Source organism: Vipera ursinii, assembly GCF_947247035.1.
Source record: "Vipera ursinii genome assembly, chromosome: 16".
In the NCBI taxonomy this organism is placed as follows: Eukaryota; Metazoa; Chordata; class Lepidosauria; order Squamata; family Viperidae; genus Vipera; species Vipera ursinii.
In genome coordinates, this window is record NC_139529.1 from 7,260,216 (window position 1) to 7,287,753 (window position 27,538).

Consider the following 27,538-nt stretch of genomic DNA (forward strand, 5'->3'; position numbering starts at 1 on the left):
TTGGGTCCTTCATCAGCCTTTCCAGGTTGCGCAGACAAGTTTGCACAAATCATGGGTATTAACACTACCTTTATTGTAAGGTTACAGTAACAGTATCTTGTGTGTCAGAAAGCGCTTGCTTGCTTTTGCTTTTCAGAGAACCAGTCACGGTCCTTCTAGGCCTAGGGAGAGATGATTAAGGGGTTGGGGATAAACATATGAAGAACGGTTGCAAGAATTGGGGATGTCTAGTCTAGTAAAGGGACACGGTGGCTCAGTGGGTTAGGATGCTGAGCTTGTCGATCAAATGGTCGGCAGTTTGGTGGGTCGAATCCCGAGTGCCGCGTAACAGAGTTGAGCGCCTGTTACTCGTCCCAGCTTCTGCCAACCTAGCAGTTCGAAAGCACATAAAAATGCAAGTAGAAAAATAGGGACCGCTGCAGTGGGAAGGTAACAGCGTCCCGTGCACCTTTGGCATCTAGTCATGCCGGCCACATGACCACGGAGATGTCCTCGGACAAGCGCTGGCTCTTCGGCTTTGAAACGGAGATGAGCACCGGCCCCTAGAGTCGGAAACGACTAGCACGCGTGTGCGGGGGAACCTTTACCTTTACCTTTTAGTCTAGTTTTTTAAAAAAAGGACTAAGGGTGATAGATAGCTGTCTTCCAGTATTTGAGGCGCTGCCACAAAGGAGCAGGGGTCAAGCTATTCTCCAAAGCACCTGAAGGCAGGACAAGGAGCGACAGATGGAAATTCATCAAGGAGAGAAGCAACCTGGAACTAAGGAGAAATTTCCTGACAGTGAGGACAATCAGTCGGTGGAAAGGCTCGTCTCCTGGAGTTGAGGATGCTCCATCACTGGAGGCTTTCAAGAAAAGACTGGAATGGCTCTTTGTCTGGGATAGAATAAGGACTCCTGCCCTGGGCAAGGGGTTGGACTAGAAGACCTCCATGGTCCCTTCCAACCTTATTATTCTATTTCTATATTCTGTGTTTTGCTTTGTGATGGTATGCGTACTAGGCTAACCCTCTTGGTCGGTGCTTCTCTATTTAATAACCCTTTTAAGTTTTATCGAACCCATTGCTCCAGGATCCTCTGTGTGGAGAAACTGGGAAAAAAAAACCAAACCTGATCAGAAAGTATGGCTTTCTCTTCTTATTCATGGCAACCTGGGCCAACTAAAGGCAGCATTTTATTTATTTATTTTTATTTATTTATTTAGCGCTAAGTGGGAATTCCAAGCCAGAACAATAGAAGCGAAAGCTGCTAGAACTCATCGGAGAAAGCAAAAGGGGAACGGAGTCATAAAACTAGACAAACTTGGCAGCAATTTATCGCGGGTCATAAATGTAACCAACATAAAAACCTGAGGAAAGTACTCAATTTATATATATATATATATATATATATATATATATATATATATATATATATATATATATATATATATATATATATATATATATATATATATAAAACCAGTTAGTATATATTTTCTCAGTATCTATATAAAAAGTTACTTCATGTTCCCATGAAAAGGAGAGTGCCAGGCTGTAAATCTGGTCAAACCTGTAATCACAGGAAAGATTTGTTTGGTTTTTTTGGGGGGTGGGGGTGGCAAACCTTTTCTTTTTATATTTTGAGGTTGTAAACTTTCAGACTAAGAATATGGAGCCAGGACTCTCAAATCTCAAAGGACCCTCCGCTTCGTTCCTTCTGTTGCTGGAGTTTGGCAAGATTTTTTGCTCTGCTGTTTTCGATTACGGTTCAGAATTGAGCTAATAAACTATTTCCCTAGTTTATTGGATTAGATGTTGGATTCGTTCCCCTGGATCTTCTGAAAGTTTTATTAGGTACTTTAAAAAAACAATATCAGCTCTCTTGTAGCCCCAAAAGCATTTTTCCAGTTGAATGCAACTGTTTAGAACTTACTGGCTGTTGGGGTGGGTGGTTGAGTTGGCAACATAATAAATATCCTTGTGGTCTAGAAACTTTCTTAGATGTGCCGGAAATGTAATAGGGTGAAATTCCTTCCTTTCTCTGGAAGGAAGCCGTGATATCTATTGTGGGTTGTCTGAATTATACTGTAGGTTTTTTGGTGCTCTCTGAGACTAAACCCCACTCCCTTCTAGCACTGATGAAGTTGCCTAGTTGGGCGATGAAACGTCCGCAAGAAAGCCACCCAGCTCAGAGAGCACCCAGGACCCCACAGTTCAACCCTGAGCTACAAATATTCTCTTTCATCTGAATTAAACTATATGCAAGATAAGCTGCAGAGTCTTTAAATTCTTTCTTTCTTTTTTTTTTTTTGTGTGGATGTACTGAGTTTGGGATGCAGTCAGAAAGTCAGCTGGTGCATCAGCCCTGGTGTAGTGACTAGAAAGTGGTTATAAATTTCTTCTTCTTCAATCAGAAATGGTCACAGGCTAATGGAATACAGGACTAGTTGGCCTTGAACTGTAGAAGTTGGGGATAAACCCAAAGGTGCTTTTTTTCAAAAGGGAACTGGAGGTAGTTTTTCCCTGAAGACATTTTCACTTCTCATCCAAGAAGCTTCTTCAGTTCCTCCGTTCGGAACCGAAGAAGCCTCTAGGATGGGAAGCGAAACGTCTTCAGGGAAAAACAAAGGCCAGTTGCCTTTTGAGGGGGGAAAAAAAAAGCAACTTTGGGACAACCGCGACCCGGATGACGGAGACTCTCTGTAGACATTTAGCGTGGAACAAAGTTTATTTATTTATTAGATTTGTTGCTGCTCACCTCGCCTGGAAATCGCTCGTTCTGCGGTGGGCAGTTAAGAGGAGAAAAGCCATCTCAGAAACACGAATAGGAACCTTTTGAAATCCTCTCTCTTTCTTTTTTTTTTTTAAAGCCGTTCGCCCAGCACGTAAACAAATCTCGCCGGGCTGTTTTAGGAAAGGAAGGTAGATTCGTGCGAGGCGAAGTAATCATTTTTATTCTGCTGATTGTCCAAATGGAAATGGACATATATGATAAAAATGTCAGGTTCCCTTCCCACGTCAGGCGCCTAACAGGATTACATGTCATCTCTTAATGTCTCGCTCTGTTTTCCTTTTGCCGTGAATGGCTGCATTATTGCTCACAGGAACTCTGCTGTAATATATGGTAACAGACAAGTAGGTCTTTATGGCCAGTGATTATTCGCTTTGAATGAAACCTGTGATTTATGTCCATTTAACTGAAAAGCCTTGTAAATTCCCAGTGCTGCATTTTTCCTCAATAGAGAATGAGTGAAGCGAAAGTGACAACCCGCCTTGGTGAGGGAATGTGCAGAGCATCGCCGCGTTATATTTAATATACCTGACATGACAAACGTGCCCAAACGTTAGCCCGTCACCTTTAAGCAGGCGTGGAAGTGACATCGAGACGGGAAGGACGGCGAGCACCAAGGCCTCCGAAGTCTGTCTTTTGAGTCATTCCTTTTACGGCCCCTCCTCCTTCTCCTCCTCCTCCTCCTCCTCCTCCTCCTCAGTCCCCCCCCCCCGCCACCCAAAAACTCAGGAGTGAAGCTGCGATGAGAAACGGGATGAGGAAGGGCGTGGTGATTCTGATTTTGGACCGGGAATGCTGGTTTTTGCAACTTTTCTTCCCTGTGGCTTTTGCCACTTCCAGGTAGGCGATCTTCCCTGTGGCTTTTGCCACTTCCAGGTAGGCGATCGATCGATCGTACGGCTTGGGGTAGAACGGAAATCTAAGGCTTGTACAAGTTGAGAAACAGACGCTTGAGTTGTGAATCGGCGGAGGTGGAGGAAGGAGGAAGAAGAGAAGGAAGATCTGGAGAAGGAGGAGGAGGAGGAGAAGATATGGAGGAGGAGAAGGAGAAGATAGACAATGAGTTGAAGAAGGAGAAAGAAGAGGAGAAGGAAGATGGAGGAGAAGGAGAAAGAGAAGGAAGATATGGAGAAGAAGGAGAAGGAAGAGGAGGAGGAGGAACATAAGGAGAAGAAGAAAAAGGAAGATATGGAGAAGGAGAAGATAGACAATCAGCAGGAGGAGAAGGAGAAAGAGAAGGAGGTCGAGGAGGAGAAGGAGGAGGAAGAGGGGAAGGAAGATACGGAGATCATCTTTTCTTTTTCCTCTTTTGCTGCTTCACTTTTTAAATTTCCTCCTGGGCAATTGGAGGTGTCCTCCTCTCAAATCCATTTTGCCCCATTTTATGATGTTTCTGCAGTTGTGAAGTCAGTCACCCGGTTGTTAAGTGAATCTGGCCTCCCCATTGGCTTCGCTTGTCAGGAGGTCGCTAAAGGGGGATCGCGTGACCTCGAGACACGGCAGCCGTCAGAAATGTGAGTCAGTGGCCAAGCGTCCGAATTTTGATCATGTGACCGTGGGGAGGCAACGTCTGAAAAACCTTCCCAAGTCCCTTTTTTCAGCGCCAGCATAACTGCGAACGGTCCCTAAATGAACTGCTGAGGGCTAAATGAACTAACCTGAGGATTACCCCACATATCCACCTCTCCTGAAGCCTTTCCCCATTCTCTAGTTAGTTTCACATAACCCAAATAGCCTGACTATCTGCTTCGCAACGCCGAAAGAGCGCGCCTTTTCCCTTAACGCTACTCCAGAAGAAGAATCCGATAATGTGGTGCGGTTGTAATGCTTTGCGTTCAGCGCTGGAGCCCATAAGCTAGCATTGCCCCAAAGACCCATTGTGAAAAGTTAGGAAGAAAATGGATTTATTTTATTTTTGTAAAAAAAGGAAATAGCACCAAGGCGGTTGCTTGGACCATGCATCCTACGCTCCACGGGTGAATCCGTCAATACAGTCATGGAATGTGAGGCAGAATAACAGAATAACAGAATAACAGAGCTGGAAGGGACCTTGGAGGTCTTCTAGTCCAACCCCCTTCTCAGGCAGGAGATCCCGCACCATTTCAGACAACTGGTTGTCCAATCTCTTCTTCAAAACCTCCAATGATGGAGCACCCACAACTTCTGGAGGCATCTCACGGTCAGGAAGCTTCTCCTCAGTTCTAGGTTGCTTCTCTCCTGCATTTGATTATTCTTTTTCCCTTCCTAACTCTTAGGGATGAGACAAAGATTTTGGATTTTTCTTTCGTAGAAGCATTATCTTGGAAGTTGGTTGGTTTAACGTTAGCCGCCTGCCCGCCGTCTGCCCACCCCCTTGCTTTACTGTTGGACCCCTAAATCCTTGTATATTATGGCCCAGTGTTCCTTTGTGATGGGCATGTTTTGAAAACATTGGACTTAAAGCCTTGGGTTTTCGTTTTTTGTTTTAAAAACAACAACCCAGCATACCCTCCTTTCAAGGTGAACACGGAACTGAATTAATTAATAAGGCCGGGTGAAAAAAAAAGGCTTTGTCTTTTCGCTCACCAAGAGCTCTCTGAGGCAGCCTTTTCATTGCAGTTGCAATCTTATTCCGTTCGCCAGCATACCTACCGTACAATTCCGACACCGCAGGTTTCTGATCTGCTTATTTATAATTCAAAAGCTCGCCCATATATTAATGAACCCTTAATGAGCTTTGAAAATGCCTGAATTACCGTCAGATTATTAAACTCCAACGGCCCCTGTAATCATACCGTTTGGAGTGGGATTTGAGGGTGCTTTTCATATCGGGGGGGGGGGGGTGTTGTACGTTGAAGGAGACGGCTCTAATTCGGAGGGGAGGCTTTGTAATAATTTTGACCTGCAATTTATTTATTGGCCTCTGAATGCCGGAGCTGGACCAGGAGCCCCGTGTTTTTATCTTGGGAGGCAGGTGCATAGCGGATTGAAAGACAGTTAATTAGGATCCACGGAAAGATACGCTAAAATGGGGGGTTTTTTTAATAACAAAGGCAGGTTTGTGGCGAAACAAGGTTTCAGCCTCTGCTTAGGCGATTTGTCGGGATCTTACCGAAACGGAAATGGCACAGCGTGGCGCGACGTAGGCAGAAATCGGGGGTAAACAAGCTTGTGGCTGACCTGCTGGGCCGCGCCCAAGGAGAGGCTGTTAAAACATTTCTTCAGCGGAAAAGGAATGTGGGTAGAAGAGGATAGCTCAGAGTTGATCTGCGGGGTCCCTGGTGCTGGTTTTCTTGCAGACCTTTCATTACCAAACTAGGTAACATCATCAGGAGGTGGAGGAGGAGGAGGAGGAGGAGGAGGACTATGGGGTCCAGGTGATTGCTGACCTTGATTCTTTACAGTCCCTTCATTACCCGATGAAATAATACCATCAGACTGTGGGGTTCTTGATGCTCTCTATGTTTGGTGGGTTTTTTTTTTTTTTGCAGATGTTTCATTACTCGACTATATTACAACATTTGTGCTAGGGAGTGTGACTTGCTCCCTCTTTATATTCAGTGACAATGCAACCAGTACTTGACACCCAATATTCAGATAAGCTGAGAGAGCCCCATGGAAAAGGAATAGTTGGGGTTGAAAGCAACAGCCCCAAGGATCCTCAAAAGGGGCACCAGTCTAAGCAGCCTTTCCCCCCCCCCCCAGTCTCCATTTATTGTTTTTTTTCCTAGGCTGATGCATAACAATCTAGATGGAGTCCTTGCGTTCCCAATGTTATTAGTACTCTCCTGTTATGGTAGAAGTGATGGATGATTGCGCCCGGTGAAGACCATGCTATATCTCTAATACCATGAAGCGCTCAAAGGTCACCGAGCTAAACAGCAATAAACCTGTAGGTTGATATACTGGGGAATAAAAATAGACAAACAATAAGCAGTGCGGTGAGCTTATATGTCGGGGGAGTGTACGTAGTATTGGTGCTTAATTTATAAAGGATGGTGGTCATGCATAAATGGAGAAGGAAAACTGACCTGTGCAAACATCCTCTCTATTGTTGCCTCTTCGGTAGCGGATCTGTGTCCCCAATAATATACTAGTGTGCGTCTTAAAAGTAATGAAGAAATTAAAACAGGGTTCAAGTCCGTTGCCCTTTGATCCCAGATTCAAGGCCAACCTCTTGATCTGGGCAAGAGGAAGGAAGTGAGAATCACACAGCGGTGAGGGAAGGCTTGCCTTGGGGGAAAGGTGGAATTTTGGAAATTCCGAAAGGGAGAGTTCGTTAAAGATGGCGTCTCAACGGAAGGGAATGTTTGTATTCGCCCTTGATGCTCTCTGAGCTTGGCGGTTTTCTTGCAGATTTCGTTATCCACCTAGGTAGCATTGTGCTAGGAGGGAGTGGAGTATGCAGAGAGGAGGAGGAGGAGGAGGACTGTGGGGTCCTCGGTGCTTTCTGAGCCGGGTTGCTTTCTTGCATACTTACATTATCCCACTAGGTAACATCGTCAGTGGTGGAAGCAAATCTCACTTCCTTCGAACACTGATGATGTTACCTAATTGGGTAACGAAACGTCTGCAAGGAAACCACCCAGCTCGGAGACCACCAAGGACCCCACAGTCCTCCTTGAATGAGTCGAAATGCATTTCCCCAGGATTCTGGTTGAGCTGGATAAACGGATCCTGGATAAACGGATCAAACTGAGTTTGAAGCGCCGGGCAGGAAGGCGCAGTCTTCATCTCCTTCATCTTCATCCCCCAAGCTGAATCAGGAGCTAGTCTCCCTTGGCGTTTGTTGAGCCGAAGGCTCGTGCGTTGTGGATGTTGAGAAGTTGGCTGCTCCCAGCATGGAACTTGCATTTGGGTCGATGTGGACACCCATCGGCCAGAAAAGGAGACATCGACACACAAGCTCGTGTGTTTGTGTGTGTGCACGCGTGTGCTCCCCACCCAGGGAATTGGCTGTTGGGTGGATGTTGAGAAGTTGGCTGCTCCCAGCATGGAACTTGCGTTTGGGTCGATGTGGACACCCATCGGCCAGAAAAGGAGACATCGACACACAAGCTCGTGTGTTTGTGTGTGTGCACGCGTGTGCTCCCCACCCAGGGAATTGGCTGTTGGGTGGATGTTGAGAAGTTGGCTGCTCCCAGCATGGAACTTGCGTTTGGGTCGATGTGGACACCCATCGGCCAGAAAAGGAGACATCGACACACAAGCTCGTGTGTTTGTGTGTGTGCGCGTGTGTGCTCTCCACCCAGGGAATTGTCCAAGATGACTTGCTTTCGAAAGCCTACCAAAAGAAGTTAATTAGACCAGGTTTTCTCTCTCTCTCTCTCTCTCTCTCTCTCTCTCTCTCTCTTTTTGGAGGGTTGCCGTACATCTCTCAGCCATCTGAAGAGGTCTTGCCGTTTTTCTCCTCCTTACATCTGTAATTATAATCTCAACCTTGTGTTTTGCGGTGTGGAGAAACAATCTTGGCAGCCCGCCCAGCCCAACCCGATTAAGCGTACAAATTGTCAGCCTTGATCCGGGCCTCTCAGATGGGACTCGCTGACAAGGCATAACTCGGGGAGCTTCTCCTGGGCAGCTTGTCGTTTCATTGTGGGAGGGGGGAGAGAAAGAGAGAGAGAGAGAGAGAGAGAGAGGAAGGGGGGGTGCCTGCTAATAAACAGATGCTGCTGCCACTGGCCCAGATGTTTGGAGCCCTGAGATTCTGATTTGTGCAGGCAAGGCAGTAATGGAGACCAGATCAGGAGTTACCTGTCATGGACCAGCCAAAAAAAAAAAAAGAGAGAGACAGAGATATTTCTTACTTAGCCCCCAAGATGGACTCATTTCCGTGGATATTCAGGTCCTCTCTGAAATAGGACAAATAGAAAGGACCTTTTTCACAATACTGGCAGATCCTAAATCAGGGTTTCCTAATTTTTCTTTTTCCTTCATTATCCGAAGCTGCTCGTTGTAAATAAAGCCTTATAGACTGCTTCTTGGCTTTGCAGTAAATAGGCTGGCTTGTCCAAGACGTGCTTAAAAAATGTTTAAAAATGAAACCGGGGTTAAATTTTCTACGAGTTCGTTAACAGAGGGTTTTGAAACTCTAACTTTGCCTTTTTTATTATTATTATTATTATTATTACTCTTGTTCTTCCTGTTAACTATTTTGCCATTAATGTGGCATACAGAGGACAGGTCAATAATTTGCAAATGGATTTACTAGTTTAAAAATTGGGAGCGGGGCTGTTTTGCAAGGGGGGGGAAACAAATATTGTAGCAATGTATTAATTAATATTCAACTGGGTATGCGTTGGGATTTTTTTTTTAATGCACTTTTTTCAGTGCCTTGTTTGGTGTTTTTTTTTCTTTCTTTGTGTTTATTCTTTTGGAGTTTTGTATTTTTAACTTGGTTCGAATAAAGCATGGAATTATGCGAAAATGAAATCAGGGCATGAAACCCCAACGAGAGCTTGGCTTTAGGACACAATATGTAGCCTTCCAGATGTGCTACAACTTCCAACTGTATGGCCAAGAACAAAGCATGCTGGGTGATGTAGTCCAGAAACAACTTGAGGGTGCTGTGTTTAGCATCCATGCTTTAAGACGGGTTAATCCAGCTGTTGGCCACTTGGTAATCTGGAGTAAATATAGACACAGAAATGAAAAGCTCTAATGCTAAAGGTTCGTCGGAGAAGACCCCGATGCTGGGAAGGATTGAAGGCAAAAGGAGAAGGGGATGGCCAAGGATGAGATGGTTAGATAGTGTTACCAATGCAATGAACATGAGTTTGGGTAAACTTCAGGAGACAGAGAGACCTGGCGTGCAGTGGTTGTGAAGACACAACTTAGCAACTGAACCACAATGCCAAATCTGTTCATCCTGCTGTCTAATTCAGTTGAATTAAACAGGGTGCAGAATCTTGGCTTAGTGGCAATTTCTTGAAGGCCAATTCCCACAAGCTAGAAGGTTGCAGATATTCTTGTGAAGGCATCTCTCTCTACAGAACAGCAACCCTTTCTGTTTTAGAGGATTCAGGGACTGGCAGGATGAACGTAGGTGTGGACATTTCATGCAGAGCCAATGGAGATATCCTTTTTCTGTCCTTCTCCCAAGGTCTCAGCATCCGAGGGGCGCAAGAGGAAGACCCCCCAGATCCGCAGCTCATGAGGTTGGATAATATGCTTCTCGCAGAAGGCGTCTCGGGTCCCGAGAAGGGTGGAGGATCGGCGGCGGCGGCAGCAGCAGCGGCAGCTTCGGGTGGATCTTCAGATAATTCTATCGAACACTCAGATTACCGAGCCAAATTGACGCAGATCAGACAGATCTACCACACCGAGCTGGAGAAATATGAGCAGGTTAGAGCTTGTTTCTTTCCCACCTGGTTCCATTGGTGGTGGTTCTCTGCTTTGAGGTCAGGCTCCAAAAACCAAGAAAGACACATTGAGGTTCTTCTAGCAGTTCCTAGCCTATAGACAGAATCTTGCCAGGCTAAAGCAAGCTACTCGCATCATTAAATATATACTCTGAGAACTTCTAGAGAGAGCCCATCTTGGCCCTCTTTCACCTGACCAAGTTATCTAAACTTTGCTATCTCTTGGTCCTCAGGAATTCAGCCCCTCCCTCCTGGGAATCCAGACTCCATTCCACCACAATTGCGGAGCTTTCCGAAGGCAGCCAGTAGGGGACCGATATAAATTCATGCCATTTTATTTTTCGAAAAATGGCATGTGAAATCAGTCTGTAACTGAGATTCATAATTAATAATAATAATAATAACAACAACAACAGCAACACTTGGACACTGGTGGCATTGACAAAATCCCCATCAGTCAATTGCAAAAGGCAGCTTTATTACTCGGAATAGCTAACACATTGCAGCTAGACCTTAAACACCCATCAAACGACAACATCTGTCCATCCCAGGTACTTGGGAAGACAGGTGGGCAGAAATGCCAAATCCAATCTGGACCTCTGAGCGATTGCGGGACCGACCATATAATGCCACTTTCCGGAGCCTCGTGCTTGACCGACATGGTGGGAGACAGGGAACATTGTCTGACCTTTTCAGAGATCTGGGTCAGCCGTAATTCTATCCCCCAAGAAGGGAGCTGGCCCCAATGTCTTGCTGCTTTTCTCCTGCCTGCCACGGCTTCCTTTGAGGCCACAAGCAAAGGCCTGACGCTGCCTTTATTGTGGCTTCAGCCCCCTCCCCACCTCCTGCCCCCTGCCTGGAGTTTGATTTTGACATTTGTTGCCGGTTAAGGGGGGTGCACTTTAAAGCAGCAGGGGAGGGGGGGAAAATTGAGGAGGGGGAAAGAGGGGCACCAGCTCTTTCAGGAAAGTAAGTCCTGCCTTCACTTTCCCAGCGCCAGGAGAAAATCCTTCTCTTCATAATTTACAGCCGCTATAATAGAGATGACATATTGAAAGCTATCTTCTATAATTACATTGAAATACATTTTTTTTTTTTGGCTCTAGGCAAAAGTATTTGTAAGCATCTCGAAACTCCCAGGATAACTGGGGACTTGTCGAGCACGCAGAATGCCCAGATTCCCTCTTTCCGAAAGGAGGGGGGGTGGTTTTGGGGGGAGCAAGGAAGGGGACCCCCAAACCAGGAGCCTGCTGGACAAGGCGGAGGGGTTAGAGTGGAGGGGGAGGTTAGTATTTTTTTTGCAGGCCAGAAAGGGGAAAAAATAAAATAAAACAGAGGCTGGACCCAATGGGCAATACCGCAGCGGGAAAATGGTTCTCGTGTGATACCCAGCGGCCTTAAAGCATCACATGGTCCTCCCTGGTTTCATGTAAACCTGCTGTGCATTTCTGCTTGTTTTCGATGCGTCCTTGCAAATAATTCTTGGGGAGTAATCCTGCAGCCGTTGTGGTGATGACGTTTACCCTAACCCTAAGCCTTAATCCTGCCTCAAAGAAAAGGGGGGCCGGCATCTTCCCCAGAGCCCCAGAAGGCAGGACAGGAAGCAACAGATGGAAACTGACCAAGGAGAGGAGCAACCTAGAACTAAGGAGGGATTTCCTGGCAGCGAGAACAATTGACCAGTGGAACTCCTTGCCTCCAGAAGTTGTGGATTCTCCAATGCTGGAGGTTTTCAAGAAGAGATTGGACAGCCATTGGTCTGAAATGGGATAGGCCGGGGGTCCCCGACCTGTGGGCCATGGCCCACTACCGTTTTACTGGTTCTGAACCAAAAATAATCCATTTGCTGCAATTTTTTTTTATGCCAACTGCTTTCATCTGAATAAAGACATTGGAGAAAGCAACTAAGGTTTTGGCCTTGATACTTGGGGGAAACAACGGAAGAAACCTCTAGAGACAAAACAGCACGCCATTCTAACAAGAGGTTAAAAATGAAGTCGATTAGAGGAAGTGCTTCTCCCCCATTGAGTTCACACAACACGTTAGACCATGCTGGGGCTGTTATGGTTTAGAAACTGGGGGTTATTTGAGCAGGATCTGCGAACCAGAACATTGCACGAAGCCATAACATGCTTGACTTTGGGTGCACTGCAAGTCACCGGAACACACGTCCGTTCTGTTTTCCGAACCTGGAGTAAGCGTGTTGTGTAGCCAAAGTACCCCTCCCTCCTCATTCTCTCCTCCTTCCCCCCCCCACCCCTTTCTCTGCAGGCGTGCAATGAATTCACCACCCACGTGATGAACCTCCTCCGAGAGCAGAGTCGGACACGGCCCATTTCCCCCAAAGAGATCGAGAGGATGGTGGGCATCATCCATCGGAAATTCAGCTCCATCCAGATGCAGCTCAAGCAAAGCACTTGCGAAGCGGTCATGATCTTGAGGTCCCGGTTCCTCGATGCCAGGTGGGTAGATCTGGCAGATCTGTTGGCGGGTCGGGGTAGATCAGGAGGGAATCTCCTAGCTGTTCACCAGCCAAGTAAAGCTGGAGAAGCTCATTGTCCTGTCGTAACGGCAGAACTCAAAATTCTTTGTTTCCCGAGGCCAACTTTCACCTTCTTTCCGAAGGTTTCCTTCCGAGGTCAGTTTTTCTCCTGGTCTAGGATGTGGATCACCAAACTTGGCAGCTTTGAGACCTGTGGACTTCAACTCGTAGAATTCCCAAGCCAGCAGGAAAGAGCCTGGGTTTTAGTAGCCACTCCAAACTTCCGTTGTTTGTTTGATTTTTTTAATCATCTGAATGTAAATGCTTAAAGTCTCACCTGTGGGATCTCTCTCTCTCTCTCTCTCTCTCTCTCTCTCTCTCTCTCTCTCTCTCTCTCTCTCTCCCTTTCTTCCTTCCCTCCCTCCTTCTCTTTCCCCCTTTCCCCTTCTCTCTTTCCCTTTCCTCCTCTCCCTCCCCCTCTCTCCCTTCCCTTCCCTCTCCCTTTTCTCTCCTCTGCTCTGCTCTTAGGCGAAAAAGGCGCAACTTCAGTAAACAAGCCACAGAAATCTTGAATGAGTATTTTTACTCACACCTCAGCAACCCCTACCCCAGCGAAGAAGCCAAAGAAGAGCTGGCCAAGAAATGCAGCATCACGGTATCGCAGGTAAAACCCTACTCCTTTGGTGTGTGTGTGTGTGTCTGTGTGTAAGGGCTTGAGAAGACATTTGGTGATAGGTCGGTTCCCCTTGTGAGAACTAGGCCGTAGTGCCATTTCTGAAATTATTATTTTTTTTAATCCCATTTATATCCCGCCCTTCTCCGAAGACTCAGGGCGGCTTACAAGCTTAGCAATAGCCTTCATTCTAAGTATATGCCTGCTTATTAGGGCTTTCACACACACACCCCAGCGGCATTATTACAAAGTCAGCTTATTGCCCCCAACAATCTGGGTCCTCATTTTACCTACCTGGGAAGGATGGAAGGCTGAGTCAACCTTGAGCCTGGTGGGACTCGAACCTGCACTAATTGCAGGCAGCTGGCGTTACTTAAGGAGGCATTAGCCCACTGCTCCACCAAGGCTCTTTGAATTGCCCTTCCTGTGTTGGGCAATTGGAAGACCCTTGGGATAGACAGATAGGAGGGTGTTTTCCTTTTAACTTGGGTTGATTAAATCGATTCCCTGGAAGGTCGTGGGTCATTTTGTCTCTGATTGGCCTGAGCTATTCTCCCCACTGCCTGTTCCTAGCACTGCCCTTCAGTAACAGTTCAGTAACAGCCATTTGTGCCCGCGTAATGAACGTCCGCATCGGCAAAACAGCAGAGATGCTTTGGACCGTTAGAAATGTCATGAGCTTGCTCCGAGTTGGACCCTTGATGTTTAGGTTGTCCGTGCACAGAGCCGAAAGATCCCCCCATCCTTTGTCAAACACACAGTGGGGAGTTGCGTACATTGGACAAGCTAAGCAGCTCCAGGATGGGTAGATTCCCCGTCTTATGTGCTGCGAAAGCGTTCTTGGCCCTCCTGGTTGACAAGGGAGCTTGCACAGAGCGCGGCTAATTAGAATTTAAAAGCCGGCCTCACGTATGATACGATTGGCCTTTGTAAAGGAGGCCTACTCATGTGAATCACCTAATTATGTGCTAGGAAGGAAGAAATTCTCTCTGGCCTACTTGAACTCTGTCCAGCATTGTTCCTTTGTGGCTAGAGAGGAAGAAGGGGAAAAAAATAAAGTTGGATTGTCAGCCGACTTGCCCACATTCCTCATATGGTCATGGAAATCTGAAACGCAGCAGCAGAAGAAGAAAAAAAAACCACCCAAAAAAGGATTATCTTGATGCTCCACCAAAGATCGGAATCTTATTTACAGATAAAAAAAAAATACGCTTTGTCGCACACATGCGTCATTCCTTCCAAAGTTGCGCATCTTTTTGTTTTAACAATAATTTATTGCCTTTTTGAAAATTTAGCATTGCAATTAACGTGATGAATCAGGGCAAGGGTACTGTTTGAAATGTAATATACAGTTAAGCCCAATTAATTAATTGGCTTTCAGCGACTGGGAGCAGAGTGATGTCGGCTGGGCCTTGGAAATGCGGGGATAGTTTGTTTAAATGAAAAATAGGGGTGCCGAATAGATGTATCTATCCTTCTGCCCACCCCCACCCCACCCCACAATAAAACTTCTAACATGCAGGAAAGGAGATGAAAGCTTTGGGAATGGCTGAGAGACAAAGAGAGCCAGCATGCTTTGCAAATGTTGTAAAGCCTCAGTGCTACAGGCCCTTGAGTTTGAGTTTCTTCTGCCTTGTCTGAAGGGGCAGCTCCTACCTCTGTCTGCAGAAGAGGTCAAGGGGTCCTGAGCTGTAGGACAGCTGTTAGCCTTGACACTCAGCACAACCTTGTCTCAGCCTGGCGGCGGGGAGATTCCAGGAACTCTTTCCAAAGCACACACACACACACCTCTTTTTTTTTTTTTTTGCAAATCCCATTTCTCCAGAGTGATGCCTTCTCCAATAGGTCTGAACAGCGCCTCCGTCAAGGACAAGGGTGATTCGATTTGGATGTCTTTATTGACTTCTGCAAGCCATTGGCCAAGGCTGGTTATGTTTTGCATTATTTTCTATTTCTTTTAAGAGAAGAAAAGCCATCTGCGCGTCTTCCGCCCGGGATGGCAATTTGGTTAAGTCTCGGGTGTTGCTTAATCAAAGGACGCGGGGCTCTTGGAAACATTTCCAGAGGACGAGAGCCTTCTTCCCTGGCATTTAAGGAGGCGGAAGGCCCATCCTTTGTTCTTAAGGAGGTTTTTAAAGACCACCTGGTGAAATGTAGGGCCATTTTAGATTCGATATTTTATTTGGAGGCTCTGTAGCTGCCGTCTGGCTTGGCCACGTGGGCCCAGGCATTCCAAAACGCATCAAGATTTTATTTCTTGGCTTTCAAGAGAAAACTGGTGGCTTGGCGGTTTTTTTAAAAAAAAAAGTGGCCGTCAGTCCTTTTGTTTTCATCTGAGCCTGCAAGCCAACGCCTGGCTGTGTTTGGAGGCGGTTCAGAAGAGGAGTTAGCCGTGGCTTTGAAGATAGTGTGACCCCCCCTAAATTGCACACTGTGTGCAGAGCGTGTGGTTTTTCTTGTGCACAGCAGGAAGGTGTCCACTCTCGACTCTGTCATCTGCCTTCTTACTTTAGTTCAGGGAACAAGGAGCGCTTGGAAGGAGATGGTGGGATTAAAAAGAAGAAGAAGAAGAAGAAGAAGAAGAAGAATCGTGGATGTTTGGTGTTCACTTTATTTTATTTTTTAACTGGGAGGAGGCCTGCCCTGACTGATATTCCTGGGGTTGCGTTGTGCAGGTTAAACATAATGTACGATCCACTGCGCCTTTCATTGCTTCCAATTAAACTTTGCTTGTTAGTTTAACCTCTAGGTAATCCCATCAAACAATGGACGGCAAAGACAACACTGCCCACAATAGCCATGGATGAGTAGCCATTAATTTTAATTGCCTTGATATTAAAGATTAAGAACTAGGGGGGACTGGCAGGGTGGAAACAATCTGATGTCAAGGAAATCTGCCTTCCCTCGGCTGCGGGGATATTAAAATTTTACTGTGAATTAAACAAGCCTTTATTAGTGGCAGCCATTGCTGGATTGGTCCGGAGGTGGGCATAAACGCCCCGATTTCTTATATATCCACAGACAATCTGCTTGACGTATAGAGATTCTGCAATTATGAAACTGTTAATAAAGCCATAATTGGATTGTCCATAGTAATTATTTGCCGGCTTTCATTAATGCTTTATTGCTTCCTGACTGACAAGGTAATATTAAGTGCAATATATGTAATACTTCAGTGGGTCGTCCTGGGGATTTGGGGGGTGGGGGGTGGGGGCAAAGGATGCACCTTGGCTTATTGCCTCCGAAGCTTGGAGGGTTTTCATTAATTTAGGGGAGAGCAAAGGCCAGAGAGGATGGCAGCGAGGGTTTTCTTGCTTGCTTAAGACGATGAGGGAGCTCCAGTCTCTGCCCATCCCAACGACACAAGACCTTGCCTTTGTTCCAGTTGCAGCAATTCGATGGCCCGGTCAAGGGAGAGAGTTTCCCCGCAGAGGATTCGTAAGAAGGGCCTTCCTGTTCTCCAATGCAGAAGGCTTCCTGTGGAGTCTCATGCCCCTTTCTCGACTCTTGTTTTGAAGGCTCTTTTTGAAGGTCCAGAACTGAAGAAGCCTCTTGGATGAGAAGCAAAATGTTCTCAAAGGGGGAAAAAAAAAAACCACATTCAGAATATGACCGATCATTTGCCCTCTAATGTTGAGCTTCTTGTACTCAACCCAGTATTCTCTTTCCTTCCCTTTCCCTCCCCTTTCCCTCCCTCCTTTCTTTCTTTCTTTTTCTTTCTTTCTTTCTTTCTTTCTTTCTTTCTTTCTTTCTTTCTTTCTTTCTTTTTCTTTCTTTCTTTTCCTTCCTTCCTTCCTTCCTTCCTTCCTTCCTTCCTTCCTTCCTTTCTTTCTTTCTTTCTTTCTTTCTTTCTCTTTCTCCTCTTTCTCTCTCTCTCTCTCTTTCCTTTTCTTTCTCTCTCCCTTTCCCTCCCTTTTTCCCTCTCCCCTTCCAGGTATCCAACTGGTTCGGCAACAAGAGAATCAGGTACAAGAAAAACATAGGGAAGTTTCAAGAGGAAGCCAACCTGTACGCTGCAAAAACCGCCGTGACGGCAGCTCACGCGGTAGCCGCCGCGGTCCAAAATAACCAGACCAACTCACCCACCACACCAAACTCTGGTAAGTCTCTACCTTTGGGAAGCATTTGAAAGGGGGAAAAAACAAAATTCCAGATCTGCTAGGCAGGGAGGAAAGGGAGGCCGCGCCCTCCCCAGAGGCCGCGTAGAATGAAGTCAGGGACATCCAAATGCTGAGGAATCGGCTCAAGTAGGGGTAAGTCCTCCGGCGGACCACCTTCTTCGGCTAGACTGGGACTCTGATCATCTGCAGCCGGGACGATGCTGCCCTTCTGCTCTCTCCGGAAGGCAGCGTCTTGGGAACAAAGACAGTTAAACAGCCACTGCAACAAACGTATTTTTCCAGCCATGGTCTCCGGGAGTTTCAGCCAGGGAGTGTGACCTCTCTGCTTCTTCCTGGCATCCTGGAGGTCCCCAGTGCCCTTCCCCCCCCTTCCCCGGTAGCTTGAGCAGGTCCTGGTTCTTCATCCCCAGCCGCTTGTGGCTTCCTCTCCTCTGCCTCTGCCTCACTCCCCCCGTCCCCGTGTCTTTCGGAAGCCTGCAGGGAGGGGGTCCGCACGCCGCCTTTGTTTGCTGCCCTCTCCGTTGATTCAGCTCCGCTAACTCTTTCATTTTCCAGGTACCTCCAGTTCTTTTAACCTTCCTAATTCTGGGGACATGTTCATGAACATGCAGAATCTGAATGGGGAGACTTACCAGGGGTCTCAAGTTGGAGCCAATGTGCAGTCACAGGTAGGAGACAACAAAAATGAAAACAAAAAAACAAACAGAAAAACCCGACGCCCCGCTAAATTAGGGCGTACGTAGCAGGGTCTGGTTCGGGCTTGATTTAAAAAAAACAACAACAACCAAACAAATCGAAACAAATAAAAAAAATCCAAATATATAGGGGGAAGCGAACCCAAGAAAATAAATCCAACTGCAAATTTCACCTTCCAAACTCCGGGCTTTGGAATAATGCAACCGGTTCACACCTCCACGCGCAATTTGGCTCGCCCTCCGGTGTTTGGCCTGCGACCAAACCCGACATTTGATCTTTCGAAGCACCGGGTTTTGTCCCGGTGAAAAGCTGGACGCCTTCCCCCGCTCTCCCCCACTGTCCCATATGAAAGTTTACACACTTTGTGAATGCAGTTCGGCTCTGGCTTGGCCTGGTGGCCTCGGGTTGGGTGCATGGTTTGGCTCTCCACTTGAAAGTTGTCGTGGATGCGGGCTGGTTTTGGCGTGGCTTTGCCCTCTGCTGTTGTGGTGCTGGCTTGGGGTCTCCGTTCCGATGAAGCAGAGCTGTTTTCCCTATAAATACCTTTCCCCCCCCCTTCTTCATGTCCTTTTCAACTTATACTTCCCTGGGCTGCAGATATGTACAAACAGGACACTGTGCAATCTCAGCCTCATCGACTAATTGGCTGGGCAATGCAGGATCAGCTGGAATGGTTTGTTAGTAGAAACCAAAACGAGAAATGAAGATTCTAGTCCTGTGGGTAGGAAAAGCAAACTGGTTTTCATAAGTACACGCCCGTTGGCAAGCACCCAAATTTTGATCGCGTGACCATGGGAAATGCTGCAACGGTCGTAAGTGCAAGGAGCGGTCGTAAGTCCCTTTTCCCAATACCACGGTAACTCTGAACTTTTGCTGAGAGAACGGTTTTAAGTCGAGGACTAGCCGTCTGGCTTTGTGGGTGATTTCAAATGCTTCAGGTAAGACCTACCTGATCCCTTTCAGCCTTGGGGCCGGGGGGTGGGGTGGGGGAAGAGAAGGAGACGCAGGGAGAAGATAAAAGGCTCCGCCTCCTTTGGGTGCTGGCCACACCCATCCCTCGCTTCAGCCCCGCCCAGCCGGTCATCTCCAACCTGGTGCTTCGGAAGAGATGAGAAACTGTTTGGAAGAAAATCTGTTTCCCTCGAGAGATGGATTCTGACGCAGGTCCCCGTCTTGATCCGTCCCCGTTCTTTCTCCAGGAACGTTGGAGAGAAAAAAGACAACTCTCCCTTTTTCCCGTCTCCGTCTCAAAAATAGCTCTGCATTGTTAACTCGTGTGTTTGTGTGTGCGTGCGTGTGCGCTCGCGCACGAGAAGGTCACCGGTGGGAACGTCAACACCATCTCCTTCCTTGTGTCTTTTTTTTTTTTTTTTTTGCGCTGCAGGTGGATACCCTGCGTCATGTTATCAATCAGACGGGAGGATACAGTGACGGTTTGGGAGGAAATTCACTGTACAGTCCACATAATTTAAACGTGAGTTCCGTTTCTGGGGTGATGACCCTTTGGCCAGGGCTGGGTTGAGTCACCACGTGCTGGCTTCCTTCTGGCAACGGGAGGTGGTGCTTCTGAAGATCCGGCTTCGCCGCAGCGGGATGGGACTCTCCCAATAAATAGTATTTATGACCGTTGGGTTGAAATCTTAACTTTGGGCGGTGGGGGGTGGGGAGGAGGAGAAGCAGCTTGATTGTAAAAAAAAAAAAAAGATGCCGAGACTCTGGAAAAAGTGCAGAGAAGAGCAAGAAAGACGATTAGGGGACTGGTGGTTACCACGTACGAAGAACGGTTGCAGGAATTGGGTATGTCCAGTCCAACTCTGTTATTCTGGATGTCACAGATGCTCAGAAATCTCTTGGACCAAAGATCGTGCCGGATCTCCACGCTCATTTTGGCCTCCTCATCCAAAGACAAATTCTCCCCTCCTTCTCCTTCACTTTGCCTTCTTCTCAGACAGAAAAGCCCCTTTTGATCCACGGATAGAAAAAACAACTCTGTATTTTTGCCGGAGCATTGGCCTAAGCAGGGGTTTCCACTCTCCTTCAGTAGAACTTTCCAAGTTCATTTTTTTTCTCCACCCATCAAACTCTGAAAAGAAAGGTCAGAGGGGGGGGAGGGAGGGAAAGAGAGAGAGAGAGAGAGAGAGAAATTTCCAGCCCATTTCAGGAGCTCTGGAGCTAATCCGTTCCTTCTCTCTTGATCTGTTATTAAACCCATCCCGAGTTTAATTTTAACGAGTTGGTCAGTAACGAGCATCCCCTGGCAGGGAACTGGAGGCCTCACCTGGAGAAGGAGAAGGACGTGGATGGAGACCTCAAGAACGCTGTCGGAACGCAATCCGAAGGGCGGGTTGGTTGCGTCTTGACTTAGAGAGGTCCCAGGAGAAATTTCTCTGGCCTGGTTTTCTGCAGCTGAGGTCAGCTTGTCCTTCGCTGTTGCGGTAATGAATCCGTTCTTGTCGGCCATTTTGTGGGAAGCTGTCACTTTGGGGAGAAAGGTTATCTGTCCTTGTTATTGATAAAGCAAAAGCAGATGAGACTGAACGGTGGATTGGGGAGGTACTGTCAGACCCAGACCATTAAAGACTTCCTGCAGCAGTGTTAATCCCGCACAAGGTTTTGAAACACACACACACAAACACACACGTACAGAGGCATTCGTATCCCCCACGAATCTCCTTTTCCAGTGGGAAAAGAAAAAAGAAACTGCGGGCTATCATTTGCCTTTACGGAGGAGCAGCTACTACAGGCTGCATTTCATTCTTTGTGGGTTGTTGACCAATTGTGACTTCCTTGTTACCCGATTGTAACAACTCTAGGCAACGTTCGTCCCTAAGCAAGCGTTAAAAACACCCTCAAGAGCCACAGTGAAACTCAGCATTATAGCATCATATAATCAGTAGCCCTCTCTGTTGGTCATCAGATAAGGACCACTCCCTTCTCCAACGGTGGCTGTTTTGCTTATTATTTTATTTTTTTTATTTTAATTCCATTTATCTCCCGCCCTTCTCCGAAGACTCAGGGCGGCTTACAAGCTTAGCAGTAGCCTTCATTCTATGTATATGCCTGCTTATTAGGGCTTTCACACACACACACCCAAGCGGCATTATTACAAAGTCAGCTTAATTGCCCCCAACAATCTGGGTCCTCATTTTACCTACCTCGGAAGGATGGAAGGCTGAGTCAACCTTGAGCCTAGTGGGACTCGAACCTGCATTAATTGCAGGCAGCTGGTGTTACTTAAGGAGGCATTAGCCCACTGCTCCACCAATAATAAAATAAAATAAAATAAAATAAAAATAATAAAAGTATTTATTACGATTATCATTATTCCACTTGGTTATGAAAATGGAGGAGGAGGAGGAGGAGGAGGCAACTTTGAAGTAGAAAGCGCAAGAGAAGCTTATTCTACAGATTCTATATCTTGTTATACTGGTAGCTCTCAATTTCTGACCATAACAGAAAGTAGGATTGTGATTGTAAATCATGCTGGTCCTTCAGGAGAATATTTGTAGCTTACCGTTGAAATGAGGGACCCTTGATGCTCTCTCAGCTTGATTGTTTTCTCGCAGACGTTTCATGACCCAACTAGGTAACGTCATCAGTGCTGGGGAAGAGGACTGCGAGGTCCTTGGCGCTCTCTGAGCTTGCTTGTTGTTGTTTTTTGCAGACATTTCATGAACCAACTAGGTGACATCATCAGTGCTAGAGAGTGTGACTCACTCCCTGTTTATTTGCAGTAGCTGTGAACTGAATTGTTTTCTTCCAGATGTTTCGTGACCCAACTAGGGAACAACATCAGGGCCAGAGCAGTAGGGCGACATGCAGCCGTTGGTTATCCCTGTCGTAAATGTGAGGTCTGGTGACATTGGACGGAGCCTGCTAAAATCAGAATTCCAAAGAGCAGGACTGGGTAGCATCTTCCGTAGAATTCTGCAGCTGAGCAATATTAGGAAATATTTTCTCTTGTTCCTCTCCTCCTCCTCTTTCTCCCCCCCCCTTTCTGTCCCCGCTTCCCACTTGCCAGCGGAATAAATATTAATGATTTTTCAAAGTGATTGAAAACATTGGCTGGAGAGGGAGGTTGGGGAAAATCCCATTAAACACTCAAATCTTTCTCTCTCTTTTTTTTTCTCCCCTCCTCCTTCTCCGCCCCCCCTCCCTCCTCCCCACCACCACTGGAAATGTCAAATCTTTCTTTTGGGGTGTTTTTTTTTAATAAATAACACATAATCACCCACAACAAACGATATAAAAAGCCTTTTAGTTGCCGGTTCTCCCCCCCCATTTTTTTTTCCATTTAAGTGTTTTGAAATGCTTCAGAGAATTTGCGATATCCTTATCAGCGTGATAAAATATGAAAGCTGTTGGTAGCTAGCAGCGTTTCAGTGTGTGTGTGTGTGTGTGTGTGTGTGTGTGTGTGTGTGTGTGTGTGTGTGTGTGTTTTCCTTCCCCTTTTTGCGGATGTGAATTCCGTCTTGGCTGATGAGGCCTGATAAAGGCACCTCTGTATTATACAGTCCATAATCTTCAACCACCAATGTAAGGATTAATTTATTTGGGGCAAGGGGGTGGTGGGGGGGGTTGAAGGAGGGAAGGAAAGGAGTGGAGGGTAAAGAAATCCCAGCTGACAATTTCTCTCCCAGCTGCCAAGCCGAATAAAAAATATTGTACATTTGTGTTTATGAATTTGGATAAAGAGGGTATGATGTTCACTTCGGATGGAATATCTTTAGACGTGAATCTGCAGGCTCTTTTTTTTTTCCTCCTTCTTCTCCTTATCTCTTAGAGAGATTTTTGCTACGTAGTGGAATTTTTTTTAAAAAAAAAAATTAATGTCTGAATTAATTGGAAAAAACACACTCCCCGTGCTGATTTATTTTAAACTTTTGCCAGTTGAAAGACACGGAAAAACCCGTTAGATTCCAATTGCTGGGTGTTTTCCCCCCCCCACCCCCCACCCTAACATTGTTTTGTTTTCCCAAATGTTCATTTTACCTTTCCTATCTGGCTTTTTCAGCCCCACAATTTTTGTACAATCATGATTTTATCATTTACTTATTAAACAAATTTATACTGTAGAGCCCGTCCAACTCTCATACAGGTAACTCCGGCTGGCTTAAACCATTTTTTTTTAAAAAATCCATCATAAAATAAAAGTGTTCAAAAGTGGGGGGGGGGGAAACCCCAACCCCAGTGGCAGCAACGCTACACTGAAATTATAGCCACTTGACTGCCTCCATTTCCATTTGTGTTCCTTAGGCCTGCTGACGAAGCCGTGTTTTTAGGGCTTCCTGAAATTAAATTTAAATTTAGGGTTTAATTTCCTGTTGGTTGCAAATCTCTCGGAGGCTCGGAAAGGAGAGACCATTAAAAAGCCAGGCTCCTGCAGGGCTGGTTGGAGAGTGCCTAACTAGAGGACATCATCTACCTAGTATGGATGGAAGGAAGGAAAGAGATAAGGAAAGGAAAGAAGGAGACAGAAGGAAGAGAGATGGATGGAAGGAAGGGACAGAGACATGATCCTAGATGTAACTCGAAAAGGTTACATTTCAAGCAGGTCACCCATCCTTTGCTTCTCTTCCTTTTCCTGCTGACATTTCAAGCCATGGTCCTGTGATGGGTGGAACCTGCTCGAGAAAGTGGCCGCCAACTCTGTGCAGGTCAGAGGCTGCTTTGCTCTCCTGGTTGCCAAGCCAGAACCGGGCCCTGCTGTCACGCCAAGGGTTGCAAGTTGGTCTGTCTTGTTCCAACCCAGCTTTGCCCCCTGTCGCTTCCACTGAGCATCCCTCTCGGTCTGGGCAGCCCAAACCGCCTGGTTTTCAGACTGACATAAAAATATGGAATGACGAGTTGTCCTTGGCAGCAGAAATCCGATCCGACGTTGATTCCAGCGATTGCTTCCACGGGCCGAGATGGGAGAAACGAGGCTGCGTCTCAGCACGGCTCTTTGGACGCAGATCTGGGGCGCTGCGGGGCCAGCAACAGGCCGAGATGGGGGCGACGGCCTCAGAAAAGGCGTTTTGGGGGGGAATTGAGATTCTCTTGATGGGTAATTGGACAATAGACCCAGGAGTTTTTTGTTTTTTTTCTCCTTCTCTGCTTCCTGCCCTTCCGGATCTTTGCTCCGTCGTCGTTGCCCTTGGAAGGAGACTCGGCCCTTGTCTCCGCCAGCTTCTAAGTGGCTCTGACATGTGCCCAGAAGGGGACTTTGTAAAAATGAAATTAAGATCCAGCCGTGTTAAAGAGTTCCCCTCTCTGTCTCTTCCGTGACACGAGCGCTTTCAGAAAGTTGTTCCTTTGCTGGAAGGCTTCGGGGTCAGCTTGCGCTGCTGTCAAACTGGGCATCGGGCGGGCTTCAGACGTAGCTGCCCCCGATGGAAGAGGGCAGGGGAGGGGAAGGGAATGGCGGAACACCTTGTCTGGCGGCATGGATCAGATGGGGGGGAAAGGGGGAGAGGCATACTGCCTGGAACAATATTAAAGGACAGGAGAGAAAACTTGGCTGTTCATCTTCCTTTTACCAAATCTGTCCGCAGGGTGCAGAATTGGCAGTTATTCTGATGAGCCTTTCCCTTCCTTCCTTCCTTCCTTCCTTCCTTCCTTCCTTCCTTCCTTCCTTCCTTCCTTCCTTCCTTCCTTCCTTCCTTCCTTCCTTCCTTCCTTCCTGCAACAGTAGCTCAGAGCTACTGCATATAAGCAGGACATGCCCCATTCCTTCCTAGCAGTGATGCTGTTACCTAGCTGGGTAATGAAATGTCTGGAAGAAAACAAACCCAGTTCAAAGAGCACCGAAGACCCTACAGACTTTGCTTTGTTTTATTTCTAAGGAGAAGAATATTTTGCTAAAACACTCAAAAAGAAGATTGGACTGTTTTTGACTCCAACGGTTAACTGTCCTCACTGTTAGGAAGTTTCTCCTTAGTTCTAAGTTGCTTCTCTCCTGGATTAGCTTCCATCCGTTGCTTCTTGTCCTGCCTTTGGGCGCTTTGGAGAAGAGCTTGACTCCCTCTTCTTTGTGGCAACCCCTGAGATACTGGGAGACTGCCATCCTGTCACACTTAATCCTTCTTTTTCATTAAACTAGACATACCCAGTTCCTTGTGAATTGCCAAGGATTCCCGGAGTGAGGTCACATCAGCTCTCCTGACTCCATTTCTTTTTTTTCCTCCTTTCTCCCAGGCAAACGGAGGCTGGCAGGATGCGGCCACTCCATCTTCGGTGACTTCTCCAACAGAAGGCCCGGGAAGCGTGCACTCCGATACCTCTAACTAAACTCACAACAAGTCCTTCCTCTCCCCCCACCCCCCCATCTCCTCCTTCTTGCCCCGCAATTCGCTGAGATGCCTTCTCTGTTCATTCGAAACCCCAGAAGGAAAAGAAAGACACAAGAAGAAAGGGGGTGAGGACCCCAAAAGAAATGGGTTGATCTTTTTTTTGTGTTGATATTTAAAAAAAGAAAAGGGGGGGGTGGGTTTGCTTTTTTTTTTTAAAGGAAGGTGTGGTTTTAAACCTTTGTACTTCAATCTCACCGTGTTAAGGAAAAGCAAACACAAACAATCAAGCACTTTATCCAGCTGGGGGCCAAGATGGCGCATCGTTCTGTCACATTCTCCAGCGGATTCTTAAAAGATGGCCACCTAGCCGTTGGCTTCTTGGCTTGAAGAGGTCATCAAAGACTTATTATTCTTAAGAATCAATTCAAGTGTCGGCACCAGACTGAGCTTGTGAGAGGAGGGGGAAGGGAAGAGTTGGGAGACCCCCCACCAAATTTCCACCGGTCCGTGGAAGGGAATTGCCCAACCTTAGTGGTGTCTCGTTTTCCAGAGCAGGGTGAAACTTTTTTTTCTCAACCCATCCTTGGAGTCCTGCTGGGTTTTCTCCGGGATCCCTCCTTTCACCGAGGAGTGTCTTCTTCCTCTTGAACCTTCACAAACAGCACAGTGCCTCTTCTCCTCCTAGTCCGTTGTCCGGCACAGACAATCCGTGCGAGGCAGAGACACTGGCTTTTGATGTTTGCAAAATACATACACGCGCGCGCGCGCACACACACACACACACTAAACCCGGTTGCCAAGTTTGACACGTTGCGTACCGAGTTGCATCTGCCGGGGCTTGGCCATCGCTCCTTCGTGTTGGCCAAAGGCCAGACGGCCGCCATTCTCTTGGACTGCTGTATATAGTGTAGCAAAAAGAATATTTATACATCTCACCAATCAAAACACAGCTTTATTACCTCATGCGAACTCATGACAAACCAATAGAATCATTCTTTAGCTTAGAGTGCTCACTACTACCTCTCAAGCAGCCTTCGCCAACCTGGAGCTCTCCAGATGTGTAGACCGAAAAGCCGTCACCATCGCTGGTCAGCCGTGTCTTCTATCCGGAGCTGATGGGAATTGTAGTCCAACACACCCAGAGGGTGCTGGGTTGAGGAAGTCCTGCTCTAAACAATACTCACGCTGTACTTTTCTTCCCCCCCCTTCCTCTTTAATCTCTTCCCTCTTTTATTTTTCTTTATTTTTTAACCATCTTGTAACAGACTCTTTTGGTTCTTTCTCCATGTACTTGTACATTGTAATCTTTTAAATAATAAGGAAAAAGAAAAGGTTTTTTTTAAAAAAAAATTATCCAGGTTGCGTTTGTGACTTTTGAAAAAAAAAACAAAAAAAACCTGATTCTATATATAAATATAAATATATATATATATATATTAAAAAAAAAACATGGACACCTGAAAGCTTTGAAATAGAAATTTTGAGTTCGACGCTAAACAGTCAAACTGTTTGTAAATATGGAGAAACATTTTGAATGTTCTTTCATCCTGTTGCTATCTTAATCCATGCGAAAGAAAAAGAGAGAGAGAAGAAAAACCTGAAACCGATAATGGATTGTAAAGCAGACCGTTCTTGATATTCCGTATATTTCACCCTGTAATAATTAGGGGAAGGGGTGGGTGGGCGCCCTTTATTTTTCTTTCTTTCTTTCCTTCTTTCTTTCCTTTTCCCCCCTCTTTTTATCTAGTATGTGATTCTGAAGCTGATTGGCTCAATTTGAAGAAAAAAAAAGTGGCAGTGATTCTAATGTATTAAACTGTTTGGTGTTGCTTTCTAACTGGATTACACCCTGAACTGAAGTCTTCCTCGTGGTAGTTCTATGTAGTCTGGAACCATGAATAAACCTTTTCCTTTCATGAGATCAAACATGGGTGCGATTTCTTCTCCCCGTGTGAGGGAGTTGGCTATCCGTAGGTCAGGTTGGAGAGACGGAGGCTGGGCAGGAAATTATGCCAAAGAAGAAATGTCAGGCAGCTGGCCCTGACCATAAGCCACATTGGTTAAAGTAGATTGGTTTTGGAGTCTTCCAAAGTTCAGAAAGATCCTGGCTAGTTCCCACCATCCTGACAATAAGCCATGTTGGCTAAAGTCTTCCAAAGTTCGTAAGTCTTCTGACTAGCTCCC

The 27,538-nt window shown here is 46.5% G+C and overlaps 1 protein-coding gene across 8 annotated transcripts in view; it reads left to right on the plus strand.

Moving 5' to 3' along the window:
• PBX3 (PBX homeobox 3) overlaps window positions 1-27,273 on the plus strand; it is a 111,775-nt gene extending 84,502 nt beyond the window's left edge. For 4 of the 8 annotated variants that reach the window (XM_083375155.1, XM_083375157.1, XM_083375158.1 and 1 more), the window contains 7 exons: window positions 9,853-10,094; window positions 12,383-12,573; window positions 13,122-13,257; window positions 17,201-17,366; window positions 17,943-18,055; window positions 19,468-19,557; window positions 25,260-27,273. In XM_083375155.1, the coding sequence (XP_083231281.1) occupies window positions 9,853-10,094; window positions 12,383-12,573; window positions 13,122-13,257; window positions 17,201-17,366; window positions 17,943-18,055; window positions 19,468-19,557; window positions 25,260-25,352 (1,031 nt within the window). In that variant the 3' untranslated portion in view covers window positions 25,353-27,273. Of the gene's footprint in view, window positions 1-9,852; window positions 10,095-12,382; window positions 12,574-13,121; window positions 13,258-17,200; window positions 17,367-17,942; window positions 18,056-19,467; window positions 19,558-21,846; window positions 21,857-25,259 lie in introns of those variants that run through there. The other 4 variants (XM_083375159.1, XM_083375161.1, XM_083375162.1 and 1 more) reach the window with 4 other exon arrangements.
• Window positions 27,274-27,538: the final 265 nt, after the last annotated feature.